General features: G+C 36.8%; 1 protein-coding gene across 2 annotated transcripts in view; it reads right to left on the bottom strand.

The window, feature by feature from the left end:
* AKAP11 (A-kinase anchoring protein 11) overlaps positions 1-16,582 on the bottom strand; it is a 44,224-nt gene that overhangs the window by 26,889 nt on the left and 753 nt on the right. For both annotated transcript variants that reach the window (XM_076363437.1, XM_076363445.1), the window contains exons 2-6: positions 13,065-13,172; positions 6,409-6,525; positions 3,076-3,123; positions 1,473-1,607; positions 191-455 (exon numbers count right to left, since the gene is read on the bottom strand). In XM_076363437.1, the coding sequence (XP_076219552.1) occupies positions 191-455; positions 1,473-1,607; positions 3,076-3,123; positions 6,409-6,525; positions 13,065-13,124 (625 nt within the window). In that variant the 5' untranslated portion in view covers positions 13,125-13,172. The remainder of the gene's footprint in view (positions 1-190; positions 456-1,472; positions 1,608-3,075; positions 3,124-6,408; positions 6,526-13,064; positions 13,173-16,582) is intronic.

Below are 16,582 nucleotides of genomic sequence, written 5' to 3'. Positions count from 1 at the left end.
GTTTATGAGTTGATAAACTGTTGTGAAAACAACAGCAAAAAAATTTAATTTTCAATTGCATAATACCCCTTTACAAAACATGATTAATGTAAAAAAATTACTATTTACTTATAGTTACTTTCCCATTAAATCCCAACAACCTGAATTTCAAATTACAATTTCTACAAGTCAACAGCATGCAAGAACTTACCAGCACTTTGTATCTTTGAAGGCTCATCTTCATCTAAGTGTTCGAAAGCAGTGACGAAATCATCCTCGATTGAAGAAACTGACTGATTAGTGTCATCATCTTCTCCATGGGATGTCTCTATTTGATGTTTTTGCAATGAGTTTATTTCCACTGCATATCTTATGCCTGTGGTATACTTGCTCAGCAAGGTAAATATATAATCAACTTTGATCCTTGGGAATGAAGGAGACAGTCTCATCACACAAAACACTTCAGGAAGTTGATTCTTGAATAAGAGAGCAACAAGAAAACAAACATAACAACCTTGAAATGATTTCAACTGTCAGGAGTAACAAGGGATTCCTTCAATGCATTTTTATGAGCAGTAAACAATTTACAAATATTTTAAAGATAAGAGAATGAATGGAACAGTTTGTGTAAAGAGATAGTTAAAATCACTTACTCATTTTCATAACTTCTGCATTCTGAATAAATCATTACAATAAAACAAACAAAACGTTGTATAATACAACCCTCATAATATGTACTCAAGAATCTATTAAAGAATACATGTTAAAAATCTGTAGAGGAAGGCAGTATTTCAAAGTATGTTTATGCTGAATAGTACTTCAGTTTATAGGATATTTGTTTCTTCAAGGTATTTTTTACCTTATATGCAACATAATTAAATTTAACATGCATGATTAGTCAATATGGCTTTAAGAAGTTTGCTTTAACAACATTTATAATTGGAAATAATACAATTAAAAACATAATAAGAATAATATTGGAAATAATATTGGAAATAAAAATAACAGAAATTATATAACTAACATCATTTATAATTGTAAATATTTTTTTAATAAGAAAAGAGCCCACTGAGTTTTATGAATGCCTGACTTTCTCATAATTTTTGGCACCTCTGTTTCAAGAAGAAAAGTCTGCCAAGGATGAAAGCTCTATCTGAGCAGAGCAGAGATAGGTAACTTGACAAGTTTCATCTTCTTTCCAAACTGGCAGTGAAAGGGACTATAGTCTAGCAGAAGCATGGGATCAGCACCATAATTAAATATTTGTTAAATATTTTCTGTTAATAACACAGCACATGAAAGCACCAAGTTTATTTTGAGATTTTCTAACATTCATTTTAAAGAAACCGCAGAAATGTAACAGCATTAATACCACTGTGGCTAAGATGGCCCAAAAACACAAGCAAGACAAGGCGTGGTATGACTAAACTCTTTATGAGGCCAAATAAAATGCTTCTGTAATTAAGGCATGCAAGAAGATACAAAATGTTTACCTGATGTTTCATGACATAAGGTTTTGCCAAGGTTTTCTTTACATCTTTTAGAAATATAACCTCGTTTTCTTTTAGTTTGCACAATTGGAGCGATTTCAGAACATCTGGGAGCTCTGCAGAAACAGCTGCCAACTCCTGATTTAAATATACAAACACATTGAGAATACAAAGTGAAAAAAACCCATGTAAATGATGATGGTTTTGATCTCATATCTTCCCTAAATAGTAACAGCTGTGAAATTTGGTAAAGCTTCTCTTTTCTCCCCTATTTCTTGCCCCACTTATTCTCTCAAACTGTGGTGCAAAGCTCATGTAAACAAGCTTTAATTCAGTCCACACTCATCTCCAGCTCACTGTTCTACCAAAAGAAGAAATTCCACTATTTCTCAGGGGCCAGAAGAGGCTTAAAAGTCACAAAGGAGAATCTGGTAAGCACTGAAAAACAGCTGCACATCCTACAAGGTACGCAACTACAAAGAGAAGACTGAATGCAGCTAATAATGGATCTCAACGGATCTCTAAATGCTCTTAAGTGTGCTTTATTGGAATGGTGTTTTAGCCCACTATTACAAAAACAGGGACAAGGCACTTCTTTAAGCATGATCTTGGATAACTTTTAGATTTACCTAATACAGAAAAGGCCTATGAAAGATTTATGGGGGTTTTTTTAAACAATCTAAACCCTACTGATCCATATGATACAAAGCAAGTCTCCATAAGCCTATTCAGCCCAATTTTCTCTAAATTTCATCTAACTCTAGACAATCAAATAGTTCTTACCCATACTTGAAACAATGTCTAGCACTATTATCATTTGATTAATTAGCAACATTGATACAACTTTGAACACAAATGTATTGAGAGTTTCTGTTTTTCATTTTTAAACATCAGAAAACTATTACAGCAATCTCTGTCTACCAAGATCTAGACAGAGTAGAAGTGTGGAGTTGCAGTGTAAACATGTATGTTATGGGTTATACTGATGTGTAAATTGCACGGGAAGATTAAATCCTTAACTTCTTAAAATGGCATGGCACAACCCCACTGGTTTGCTACACTTCCCCTTTTAAAATAACGTTTTCTCATCTAGCTCTCCAGAATAATATCTTAAGGCATATCCATAATACTGACTCCTGGTCCCCCACCAGCAATTCACAGCTAGCAGTCAATTCAGTAAAGTTTTAGCTTTGCAGATGACAATTGCACCCTATTAATAAGTACAACTCTACTAAGAAGGTTACAAACCAAAATACTGATACACACAGGTTTTTAACAAAAAACCAAAACACCCCACCCACCCCCAAAAAACCCACACCCAACACAAATCCCACCCACCCCTCCCAATTTAAGTAAGCTATTCCAGACCATTCCAATACAAAGCCCGGCCCAGGTAATATTTTAATATAAAACACTGATGACCATATTAAAATAATTATTTTCTAACGTTTCAATGATATTTAAAACTTAGGTTTTTAAATGTTCAACGTACACGTATTTTTCTCGAATACCAAAATTCCTCCATCTAAAAAATTACGTACTACTGAGAAGAAATCACCAGTGCTGAAGAAGGTTATTTTCCAATATAGATAGATATATACTGTACCTGCAAATAAGCAGTACCCATCTCTTCAGCAAAACCTATAAATGTGATCTGTAAAATAAATACATGAACATATTGAAGTACAGAAAAGAACTTTTCCATTTTCTGCAGGTACTTAAGAGTAAAAATTCAGCAAGCTTTACCATAAAGCTTCATTCTATGGCCATGAAAACCGTACCTTAGGGTACCATAGCTTGCTCAAACAGCAGCCCATAGTCTTACATAAAGAATAGTACTGCTATGCTATCTGACTTATGAAAGGTCAGATCAAACTAAAGAGCATATACAACATTTAAAACCCACTACATAGCAATTTTTATAGTGGCCTATTGGCTGGTATACACTGAGCAACACATATAAGTCTTATTACATCTGTTAAAATAAACATGATTTTGCAAAGATCAGTGCTCATCTGTCCTTGCTTCAAGCTCGATCAATATAAAACAGTTCCAGCCTGAAATCTGTCCATGCTAACTGTGATGCATTTGGATATCTGAAGAGAGCGTAATGGCAACACATTATACAGTTTACCATGTAAATTGATTAGCCTAAGGCCAAAACACAACAGATTACTTAAACCACATGTTTGCATGCAATATCCAAGTAGATAAACCCCTAAAGTAAAAGAATTAAAATATTCATTCTCAAAAAAAGAGGTCTTGTCAGGCTCAGGAACCTGGAATATGTCAGAAATGTTAGCTGCTTGTAGACAGGGGAGATATTTTATCACATATTCTCCCTCACTTCTGTCTACAGATGTCTTGTATCATTCAACATGAACAGACCAAAGAGAGTCAGTACTTTGTCTTACCTTCATTTTTCAGTGTCAGATCATGATCTATTTTACATCCCACTACTCAAACCTTGTTTCAAATGTCAGATTTCCTCAGTTCCCATTTAGTATTTCCCTAATGACGAATCAATAGGGTATCTGCGTGCTCCAAAAAAATCCCAAAGCATTTATTTTCAAAACAAGGTTCTAAGAAAAGAAAATTTGCTTCCATTTTGTAGATATGGAATAAAGCACAAAGATTAAATACTTCCACTGATGTTTGGACTTGTTTGATAAGGCTTGGATTCAATTATTTCAGAGCACTATGCAGTAGACTGAACTTTATGTATTCGAGTCACAGCTCATACTAAATTTGTAGCAGCTACTCCCTGTTACTGTAAGGTAGTCACTTGCTTCTCAAGTTTAAAAACAGCAAAGAACATCACTATGTTTATAATCACTTCTTATTAACTGGTTCAGCTACTTGCTTGTGCATACACAGAATCTCTGAGACACCTTTCAACTTCTACATCTTTTTATCTGTACAGTACCTACAATATGAACTGAATTCCTCCACAGAAGAGGCAAAATAGCAAACAATTTAAAGGACTTGGAAAAAAACCTCTCTGAAGAACATTTTGGGAGGCTTTAGGGTTTGTTGTTGGTTTTTGGTGTTTTTTTTTTTTATGGGTGTATGCTCTTTTGTCTTTTTACATGCCCTTTCCTCTTCCTCAGGATAATGATTCCAACCCTTTCCTTCTCCCACAGGATAATTCATTGTGCAAGATAGGGCAGTATGCAGGAGTTACAGCTTCACACAGATGAAGGCCAACCAGTCCATATGTACACTGATGGGCCAGCAGACTGCTGTCAAAGAGACCACACCACTCCCAAGTCTGCTTATTTTTGCCTCAATTATAACACTCATTTGGATTTCTTTATTGTGCCCAAAATCCAGTTTTCACAGAAAAATAATCACCTTTTAAGACATCAAACATGTCTGCAATCAGTACACCAGTTCAAAAGTTCTTGGGGAGTAGGCCAGGGAAATAGAAAGGCCAACAGTCGGTAACACAAGCCTTTTCTTTAAACTAAAAATAGTGTATGAGACACTGTATTTGAAGGTTATCATAATTCATGGGTACAAAGGAAATGAATTCAAATGGTACAGGAAACCTAAATTCTGTTTTTTGTAAGTCTGAGTAATTATCTGTGCAGACCTAATAGTGTTCTTTTAACGTTATTCTGCCGATAGGTGTCTTTCCCTATATTTTCATAAGAAAAAAAATACCTGTTCTGTGGTAGGATATTGACCCTCTTACATTTCAACCAGAGCGCTCTTAATTGCTTGAGCTAATAAGGTAACTAAATATAGTCAGCTATCTTTCTCCATAGGGACCATCATTACAGGCATATAAAACATGTTGCCAGCTACTTGCCAGGTATTTGCTACAAGGGGAAAAAAAAAAGGGCAGGGGGAGGGGCAACGTTTGAGGGGTTTCATAGATTATAAAGCATGGCCTGTCTGAACAGACAGAGACAAACCTTTGCCCACTCCTCCACTGCTTAACTCTTCTTCCTTACCTCTAATCTGTCACAGCTCTTCATCTTTCACAAATTCAGCTTCTTGCCTGCTCCCCAAACGTTTCATACAGTCACAACCTCACCATCCAGCCAGTCCCAAAAACCCTAGTGTTATCCAGGCAATCCTAACTCATCTCTGTTGATCACACAGTCTGCCTCTTCCCTTCCTCCTGCTACTCCTTATCCAATTATCAGTCTTCTCTAACCACTTCCTGAGTCTTTTTTGCTTCATTTTCCCCTATCTCAGCTCCTCTGCCTGGCCTGTTCAGGTCACCCTCTCCTTCTCTAAGCTCCTTGTCAAGCCTGTCAACTACTACTTAGTAGTCTTCTAAATCACTTAATACAAGATACATGGTACACATTGCTTCTTACTTTTTTCTTTTCCCTTTGGAGAAGCTGCTGTCAGTCTTGTAACTCAAACAGCTCTAGTCATTCCTCCTCACAGCTTGAAATTTACCTAGACAGTCCTGCATTCTGTCCAGGTCTACTTCTCTCCAGACCTTGTCCAGCTTTTGGCCCATCTGTATTAGTGTAAAAGAAGTCTAGATCTGCAGTGTTGAGGCTTCAGCTTCTAGCGCTGAGCACAGGGCAAACAAGAACAATCACTTTAACTTTTATCTTCAGGCCTGGATCAAAATGTTCTGCTACTTTGTTAGGATACTAGCCATACAACCTCGATCACAGGAGTGCTCACAAATGCAGTACACCCAGTTATACAATTCTTACAAAATCATCTATCAACACGTTTTGGTTTTTGAGTTTCACAAATCCTACAAAGCAGAGAAATGCCATCTTTTCAAGTCTTTTCAAGACTATAGTGACTGAATTCAAGAATGGCAATAGGGGGTACAGATTTTATGGCCAGTAACTTGCAGCATTGTTCACATTTACTATCCTGCAACTTCCCGTACTGCTTCAAGCTAAATCGTTTGCTACCATAGCCACAAAATATATATATAAATGGTCAGGTTATGCCAAACCTCAATAAAATTATCTTGTTCTTCCCGATTTAGACATTCCTCTGCTGATATATTGCATAACTCTTTTCTGCTGTGTAGCAGTGACTTCATAGAGTGCAGTACACCTTCACCAAAACTCTGAAAAACAATGAAAAACAACATAAGAAAAAAATGCATTTTTGGTTTTGGATACAGGGTCATCCATCTATCCCCTGCCCCCCATAGGTTTCCCTACTCTAAGTACGATTTCAAATTACGTTGTATATAAATCACCAGGTTTGAAGTTTAAATTTACTTCAGGACATGGAACTGAAACAGGTAAGTTGTTTTCTTCAAGCAATACTTTTATTCCAAAAAGAAGTTGACCATTCTGTATTAAAAAGAAAAAAAAAAAGTGAGAACATGCAGACTTGGAAAAAAAACAGATGAATCCAAGAAGAAATCCAAGCCCCATCTGTTCCTTGCATGAAAGCCTGTATACGGAACTTTTCCATCAGCTTTTCCTTAAAAAGGACGAAAAGCAAATTTAGCCAAGAAAACTAATGGCGGTGGCTTCAAAAGTCAGAGGGGAAGAAAACAAACAAACAAACAAACACCCCAAGAAAATCCACACACATTCTCCTTTCCCATTCCTTGAAGAATATGAAACAACTGTAACTTAATCCCATGTAAATACTTCTTGTAACATTTCTTATATTTACACTTACAGTGACATGCAAGCACCCACAGATGGCTAAAAAAAGCTTAAGAATCTAAGACTTTCTCCCAGTGTAACAAAGTACAGCAGAGCAAAAGAATTATCTTCACTGGTATCTGAAGTCAAATAAAACAAGACGACAGAACAACAACAAAAACTGGTTCACTCAGCTTGTAAAAAAGACAACATCCTCTCACTTTTTTTAGGAAGTCAGCAGCTTTTTCTTTTTTTTTAATTTTAAAATTGTCATCTTCTCTAGCAAGTGGTAAGGTTAAGAAGAAAAATAAGATCATGAAGTGGTTATAAATTGTTAATCCAGTTATTTATTCTCTATACAATTGCCCTGTTAAAAATGAAGTGAGAAATCAAGTGTGTCCGACTTATGACAAGTTACTTCAAATTTGCATAGCTTCTTAAACAATAGAAGAAGTGCTAGATAGCCAAATTTAGTCATAAATGTTTTGCATTTCAGATACTCCCACAGCAAAAACAATCCCTTTATGGTGAAAAGTGATCTTACATATTACAGTTAAAACTCAAGAAAGATTTCCCACCCCCACCCCACCCCCCCAATAGAAAAAATGGTATCAAATACTACTACAGCCAAATTATTATAGCATGGCCAGTGTCACCATGCCTGTGCTCATGGTGATACAAAATCAGGAAAGCATTTCTAGAATGAATAGACAAAAGCAAAATAGAAACTTCACTTCAGGATCCTTGAAATTACCAAAATATATTTCAGAATGTTAGCAAACAAGACCCAGACTACCACCCTGACAGCCAAGGCCAAGTGACATTAAAGCAGTCAAAACAGTCATTTTCATGGAAAAGTAACAGCTGAACTATTTTAAAATGCATTTTAGGCCGTTATTGGGTCATTTGAAATAAATTAATGAAGTGTTCATCTAATTTCCACTTTCATCTATTCCTTTGTCCTCACATGTTTAGTTGCAATTTATCTCCACACTTCAGTAATATATCTTTGTACTTCCCAAAGCATGCTGACAATGTCTTTCTCTTTGATTCTCTGGATCTTCCAAATTTACAGGTGGCTGCAATACCAATACTGCTCAAAGACTCTCCCCAGGTAATTCTGCCATTCGTCTCATACAGAAGTCATTTGTGAAGTCAAGCAAGCATGTTGAAATGTCTCATTTTCAGCTTCTACAATACCTTAATCAGTCACGGCACTCAAAATAGTAATTTAAAAAACAGTTATACAATGTGACCTGCTAATTTTCTGCAGACCAACGGTGATCCAGTCTGAGAAGGGTTTATCATTATTCTCTAATACTTAGCTTTTCTAAGGCTACAAACTATTACACGTACCTCATTTATAAGCAAGTATTTTTCCCTAGTTTAACATCCTGAAAGAAAAGGCAAGATGAACAACTAGAACAGGGGCATGGTATTAGGAGCTACTATAGTTGAGGTGAAGGAAAACTGAAGATTTTGGAGAATACAAAGTTGAAATGGGAGAAGAAGAAAGATGCAACAATTGGAAAAATCTCCTTCAGGTCTGGAAGAACCAACATACAAGACTATACGTAGGTCTGGTAGCACACTGATGGTGGCACTACATAACTGAAGAGATAAAATATCCATATTTAAAAAGGAGGAGGAAGGAAGTGATGTGTGGTTTTAAGATCATGTTAATGAATATAAAAGAGTTCAGAACACGGAAAGAATAAAGATGTGGAAATTAACAGGCACAGTACACACAGAGAAAAGATTTCATCTATCTGGACTTCCGTAATTATTTACACTGAAATATATGAAGAGTTAACAAAACCAGAAGAAGAGAGAATTTACTAAAAGAGCTGTTTCTTGAAAAGAAGAATTTGCCCGAATGGAGACAGCAAAGGGGTTTTTTGAGGATATAGTAGATATAGGTCAGTAACCCAGTAACCAACTTCCTCAAAATTTATCTTGAGACTGAAGTCAAGCATCATTATCATTAATAGAATCACAGAATAGTCACAGAATCATAGAATAGTTTGGGTTGGAAGGGACCTCTAAAGGTCATCTAGTCCAACCCCCCGGCCGTGGGCAGGGACATCTTCAACTAGATCAGGTTGCTCAGAGCCCCGGCCAACCTCACCTTGAAGGTTTCCAGGGATGGCGCATCCACCACCTCTCTGGGCAACCTGTGCCAGTGTTTCACCACCCTCAGCGTAAAAAATTTCTTCCTTATATCTAGGCTAAATCTACCCCCCTTTAGTTTAAAGCCATTCCCCCTTGTCCTGTCGCAACAGGCCCTGCTAAAAAGTTTGTCCCCATCCTTTTTATAAGCCCCCTTTCAGTACTGATAGGCTGCAATAAGGTCTCCCCGAAGCCTTCTCTTCTCCAGGCTGAACAACCCCAACTCTCTCAGCCTTTCTTCACAGGAGAGGTGTTCCATCCCCCTGATCATTTTTGTGGCCCTCCTCTGGACCCGCTCCAACAGGTCTGTGTCTTTCTTATGCTGAGGGCTCCAGAGCTGGACACAGGACTCCAGGTGGGGTCTCACCAGAGCAGAGGAGAGGGGCAGAGTCACCTCCCTTAACCTGCTGGACACACTTCTTTTGATGCAGCCCAGGATACAATTAGCTAATAAATTTAAGGGGAGGGGGAAGAAGTAAATATGTAGATGAAATCTGATGATAATTCAAAGTAAGCAGGTGTCATCAGTTAAGAGGAAAAATAGCATATCATACAGGAAGAACTTGCTCAACGTGAGAGTATTTTAAAATGGAACGGTATGAAGTACAAAGTTATGTCCTTAAAAACTAAAAGCAAGCTTTAAAAGAGAATTGTGAATTCACAAGCTGGGAAATGAAGAGACCTGAGCTGACTTCTTGATCATGGTATAGCAATGAATGGTCAATATGACACAGTATTGAAAATAGCAAACATGACCCTAGTACATATCCTTTAACAAAAGAACTGACATCATCAGAGTCACTGAGAAGGACATCCTGTGTAATTGCACGTACAGTATCATCCACATGTAAAAAGAAGATTAACTCACAACAAGCACAGAAAGTAGGACTATGATGGATAATCACTGGAATGCAGAGGCTTTCATACAAAAGCAGACTAAAACCTTAGTTTACACAGTTTCTAAAAACCAAGGCTAACAGAGGACAGATCACCAACTGTAAAAACATCACGAGGGTGAACATCAGCAAAAGAAAAAAAACTATTTAAGCTGAAGAACAACGTCATCCATGAACAAACAGGTATAAATTTGCTGTGAATAGCTTCAGCCTGGAATTCGTAAGATTCTTAGCTATTACAGCAGTGTGGTTCAAAGACGTAAAAACAACAGTAGGTTTTGTTTTTTTTAATCTCCTCTCATTAATTGTGAGACTATATTTAATAACTTTTTCATATTCTTATCAAAATATTGCTTCTGACAGCAAAGGACTGCACTCAATTACAGAGAAATCCTCCTATCCAACAGACAATGAAAGCAAGTTCTCTCACAAGCCCAGTCTAGAAGAGACACAACTACATTAAAAACTGAGAAACAGCAAGTTCGCAAGACTATCAGCTCAGTTTAGGTAAGGACAAGAGGTCACCTTCAACAAAAGGATGTAATTTGTTTTTATAAATAGTACAACTACTTCCAATATACATCGACATAAGGGCAAAAAACCACAAGCAATCTCTAAAGCTCTACTTGCTAGATCTGTGTACTCCTTCCTCACAGGAATTCAAAAGTCACATGTCTGGCAAGAAATCCTATTTCAATAGTGAGCACAGATTTCAAACTTACTAAATTGTACTAGGGGAAAAATACAAGTATCTTCAAATGTGCGCAGAGCAAGACAGACCTGAACAATGGAAATCCTTGTCACGCCTCTAGCTCAAATGACCAATTCAAAGTTTTCCGTTGTCCCCTTTGTGGTCAGCAAATCAAGAAGTCATTACCTATGGATCCTTCACAGTACACTGCAGGAAATTCTAAATCAGTCTCATGAACCATTTTAAACAACTGCTCTCTAACATTTCGAACAACCCACAAACCTGTAAGATGCCGTGATTTGCAGAGAAATCAAGTCCAGTGCTGGATAGTCATGTTTACTCTGCTCTTAAATAACAAAACAGCTCTTCCTGATTTCATGTGCTGTAAGATTTAAATGGACTGAATATTTTGAAGTAATTTTGTAACAATGGAAACTTGGGCTTTAAATGTGCATACCACAACCATGCACTGACTTTTAAGAGCTACTACTGCAACAATTCCTGTTAAGTATTACAAAGTATTACAAAGAGGACATGAATCAGACCGCAAGCTGTGAATCAACAGAAGATGAAACATAATGCGATTCTGACCACCCTACTGCCTGACTCTGTGAGAAAGAATGAAAGTTCCACACTATAATCTAAGTAGCCGCCCCTCAGGGAAAAATCAAGAGGAGGCAGCCACAGATCAAAACATTGGAGTCTGGCTGTATGAAAATGTAGAATTCTGCAAGACACCCGAGAAGGGTCGAATTCATGTTCCTAGAACCACACAGTCCAGAATGCTCAATGGTAATTAACGGAGCAGTTCACAGAGATAGTATTTTAGGCAACCGTTAGAATCAGTGAGGAATCACTGGTCACTGTCATTATTAGAAACATGTTTCTGCAACCCAAAGGTCTAAAAACCTAGGGCGGAGTTGTTGGTTTGTTTTTTTTAAATTGAAGAGAAAAAACAAATAGAGGGCAGACTAAAAAAGTCCTCTCAAATCCAGTTTGTGTTCAGGTTAAGAATGCAAAATGACTTGACTATAGTTAAAGAACTCTATTTGAGCTGGAGATTTCTCATAAACCAATAAAATAAAAGTTTTTATGCAGTGTTCCTTAAAGTGAAAGAATATCACCCATAATTACAAACTGTTTAATGTATGGCAGTTAACATTCCATATCAGGACCTGGAACAACTGATTACCTGCCTGGCAGTCTCATAATCACAGAATCATAGAATCGTTTGGGTTGGAAGGGACTTTTAAAGGTCATCTAGTCCAACTCCCCTGACATGAGCCAGGGACACCTTTCACTAAATGCTTACCTTTGCCTTCAAGCTGTTTCTACAGGACCTATACCACTGACACCGTTTCCTTAAAACAACAAAATCTGCCTATAGAATAAAACAATGCAATTTTCATGTGACAAGATACCTACTTGCTCAGTTTCTCCTCTTAAGCATTGCACACACTTGCAAGTAAAGAATTTATTAGTAACCAGGAAAGACCTAGAAAAATACTCATCTGTATTCAACTACTTTAAGAAATATGATTGGATAAATTTGTTCCTTCAGGATAAACTGCAACTTTCATTTGAGTAAATGCTTATAGAAGTTGCAAGAAAATTTGAGGAAGAGTATTTTTGTTCTCCAAGCTAAAGTGACAAAATTTAAAAGAATAAATAAATAAATACTGTTGGAAAAACACCACTAATATCTTTCATAAGTGCTACACTTATTTTCTTTTTCACCAAGGCACTGCCTAGAAGTTCACGTAAACACAAGGATAAGCTAATCAAGAAACCAAGATCTAAAGATAAAGATATTACAGTAAGTGCTAACAGACTTCACAGAACAGTTTTCAACGAACACTACACATTCATATTTTAATTTATTACATATAAACTTGAAAAATCTGTGCTCAAAATGAAAGTTATACTCCAATAAACAAGGCAAATTTTAGCTAATAAATACATCATGATTTCGTATCACCTTAAAACAAAAGGCAAAGACAAAAGGCAAAAGCATGCACCCCTTCCTTAAATTATTCTGTCTCCTAGTTCAACTACGCTAAATATGCCAAAGCATAAAGCAAAGGCAGTTTCTTTGCCTCCTTGAAATGTTAGACAACCAAAATTAAAACATATAAAGAAAAAAAATCACCCCAACCAAACCTACCAGTTCACTTGGTTCATTATTAGACCGTTGTGATAAAGATAGAAAAGCTCTGAAGTAATATTTTTTTTAAATACAGATAATTACCTTTTTCACAGATATTCTTGGTTTCATTCGATTGCCCTGAGCCCTGGCGTACACATCCATGATTTTACCAATCTTAGTATTCGATGAAAGAAGTCAGCTCAAGAATACCTACAAAAAACATTTATACTTGATTATTTTATGTTTCCCCATTTAGTTTGTATATATTTTGAAAAGGCAAGTAGACAAAACAAGAACCAATAAAAACAATTAAAAAGCATTTTAAAACTGAGAAAGATTAAACAGCACACCATCCATACCGATTGTTGCCTTTGATAAAGTATTGCCTTAACGATTTTTAAAACGACGCACGATATGTAAAACACACACCTTACAGTTAGTTCCAACATTTTTCTTTAACTAGATTTCAAGGCTGCATCCTTGTCCTAAGAAGAGCCACCTACGGGAAAAGCTGGTTTCTCACCTAGGGTCTTGTCAATTACTTGAGCTCTACATTTTTGGAGTGATCGCTCCTTGCAGCAAAAGCCCAGCATAGCAAAATCATGGAGATAACTTTATAACCATGTTGGGTCCCACAGTATTTACTCAGGCACAGTAGTCTACAGTTACACTGCCTTCAGGCAGTAGGTTAAGTATTTTCCTGTGGCATCAGCTAGTAAACTCTGGAGACCCGAGCATCAACACAGAGCCACCTGCAGCGTCACCTACCTCATGACACTAACAGTCTTGTAAATCACAGTACAAAGACTCTGAAAGATGCTGGACAGAAACTGTACTGGTTTATCAACACAACGCCATAACCGTTTTGTCTTGTCTTCATCCTGCCCTTCAGTACTTGAATTATACAGGTTCTCTCCACCACCTATTGCATCTCAGCTCTCTGTCATCCATTTCAGAGAAATCTAAAGGGTCCCACTTGTCCAACAATGCAACAAAACCTGAAAGTGTTCTTTTTAATATATAAAATTATTACCCGTTTTCAAAAGAACAATGGTCCAGTCATCTGAGAAGTACCAAAACTTTAAAACTAACTGGAAAGGAAGTGAAAGCACTGACAAACAGAACAACCTGGAAATAGCTCTTTTCTTGTGTAAATACAACCTACCGTTTAAAATTATTCTTACTTCTGCATATTGTATTTGACTATTAAATTTAATTTCCTCCCACTGTAAACTCAAAAAAAGGGGGAATAAGTGGCAGACGTATCAGATGGAAGAGGAACAGGACTTTCCCGTTACTGAGTAACTATCAGTAGGCACCCCCAAAAAAAATTTGATCATAAGAATAACTGATAAATACCCACATTAAGGTTAACCATCTCTACCTTTCTAGCAAGTTGGACCACCTTAAATCCATTTTTCCAGTGATTTGCTGAGGAACACCCTTCTCATCAGACCATGTAATAAGCATTTAGTTAGCTTTTCCAATCTTGTTTGAATATATGTAAGGAGCAAAATTAAATAATCAGCTTAAGGGAATCCAACTGGAATTTTGCCATGGATTTCATCTCTTTGTATAAATTTATCCTATGCCTAAATTTATTAAAAGTCAGTGTGCATTGACAGTCATTAGCTGACAGAAAGGAAGAAAATGTATCTTTTGTCTGTAAAGTGCAAATGTGCTGAGTAAATCTCTTAAATAGCTATACGGGCATATGTGTACATGTGCACACCTATGTTAAAGGCATACAAGGATGTGAGGAATTTGAACCGTACAGGCAATAAAGTTGAACTATATGTAATATGTTCTTATTAAATTAAATTTCTAATAAAAGATTCTAGATGATGACAACAGTATATCTATGTTTATGTTTCAAAAAAGTATTTTTACTGTAGTACTGTTAAAAAAAAAAAAGACATCTTTCTTTTAAAGAAAAAGTACTTTTTTTTTTTCTTCAACACAGTGACCTGAAGCAGCCAAAAGAACTTTGCTGGTGATTTGCAAAAGCCAGGTTTAATCAAATACTGAGCTCTGAAAGATTCATTCCAAATATGAAATTCAAAAATACCTTAAAAACAACAATATGCACTCTTTTATAACCTTAGCAGAACAATTGCTATGGAAAACCAAATTGAACAAGCCTACACTGACAAGCAGGCAGCATAGTCTAACGGATCCTTCTCTATTTCTCATTTCTAATGATTTATCACTTTCACTAATTGGGCTGGCAGTCTTGAGAAAGACCATTTATAGAATGACAAGTTGTCTTGACCACAGCCGCATCCACACTAAGAAAGGGGGGGGGGGGGAGACATGGGGGTGTGTGGAGAATACATCGTTGTTGGTCAGCATTAATGATAGTTATGAAAGGTTGGATCTTCTTTTTCTTGTTTGGTTCTGATTGTTTTACATTGTATTTTTGTCACATAGAAGCACGACATGACTACCAAGCTTCACCAGTTTCAACAGAATCCTTCATTTTCTCTGACTATCTCTGATCATTGCTAAAAATCATCACCCCCACCTTCCCCCCAGTCCTGGGTCTGAATTCTCAAGTACGTCCTGGGAAAAAAAATACTACTTTATGTAGCAGAAATATCCATTAGCCTAGATTTTACTGTTTGTGCAATTAACTTTAAGTTTCTGTACTTTATTCTGTTGTGTATTTCATACATAACACAACTAAACCAATTAAGTTTGGGGGGTATTATTTTCTTAGCAGTAGCATTTTCTCAAGCGGCCTTATTTCCCCTTAGAGAAAACATCACCAGAGAATACCTTGTTTAGGAGGTACTTTTTGGTTTTGCTTTGTTTTTTTTTTTTTTTAATTATATCATACCGAATGATTAACAGAAAGAGGGAATAACCTAATCTATTTTATTATTTTTCCACACCGAGTAAGACCTTCCACCACTATACTTCTTCAACTGCCAATAGATTTTAAAGAATCCCTGAAGGATAAGAAATTACGAGGCATCAACCAAGATGGCATAATTCAATTACCATGCCTCAAAAAAAATCACCTTGCCTGCAGACTAAGAAATTCCCCTGGACAAATGGGACCAACATTATTTAAAAACACTTAATTTCTCAAGAATTAATTAAATATTGGCAGTACCCACTAATAAAGGCTAACTGTACAATTCTGGAATAATCTTGCAAATACGAAGCAACGCAAGACTCTTCCCATGCATTACATGGATAAAGTGTATTGTGTTACTGTTGATTTTAGTACCACTGATCTTTCCCAGACACAGTAGAACTTCTGTTGTTTTTTTTTTTTCTCCCTATCTCATTCTGGTAATATCTCAGGGCTTCAATAAGAAGGCTATAATACCAGATCTGCAGTTCATAACTTCGCCCCCCCGCCCCCCCTTGGATACTGGGGGGAAACTAGAGAAAGATACTTCAGTCCTAATAAAGAAAGCCCCTCAGAAGAGCCAAGAAAGTAAACGAGCAATACTCGTTGTTCCTCCTCCCTTCAGGGAGGAAAGGATTTGGGAGGAGGACGTGGGGAGGGAGGGGGAGAAGACACTTTTGAAAAGCGACATGTTGAGAATGGGGTGAACTTATTTAACCCGAGTCCATCAACCACAAGCCAACCAACGCAGGAGGTAACG

This window comes from Aptenodytes patagonicus, chromosome 1, assembly GCF_965638725.1.
Source record: "Aptenodytes patagonicus chromosome 1, bAptPat1.pri.cur, whole genome shotgun sequence".
In the NCBI taxonomy this organism is placed as follows: domain Eukaryota; kingdom Metazoa; phylum Chordata; class Aves; order Sphenisciformes; family Spheniscidae; genus Aptenodytes; species Aptenodytes patagonicus.
This window is presented reverse-complemented; position numbering and strand designations above follow the sequence as displayed.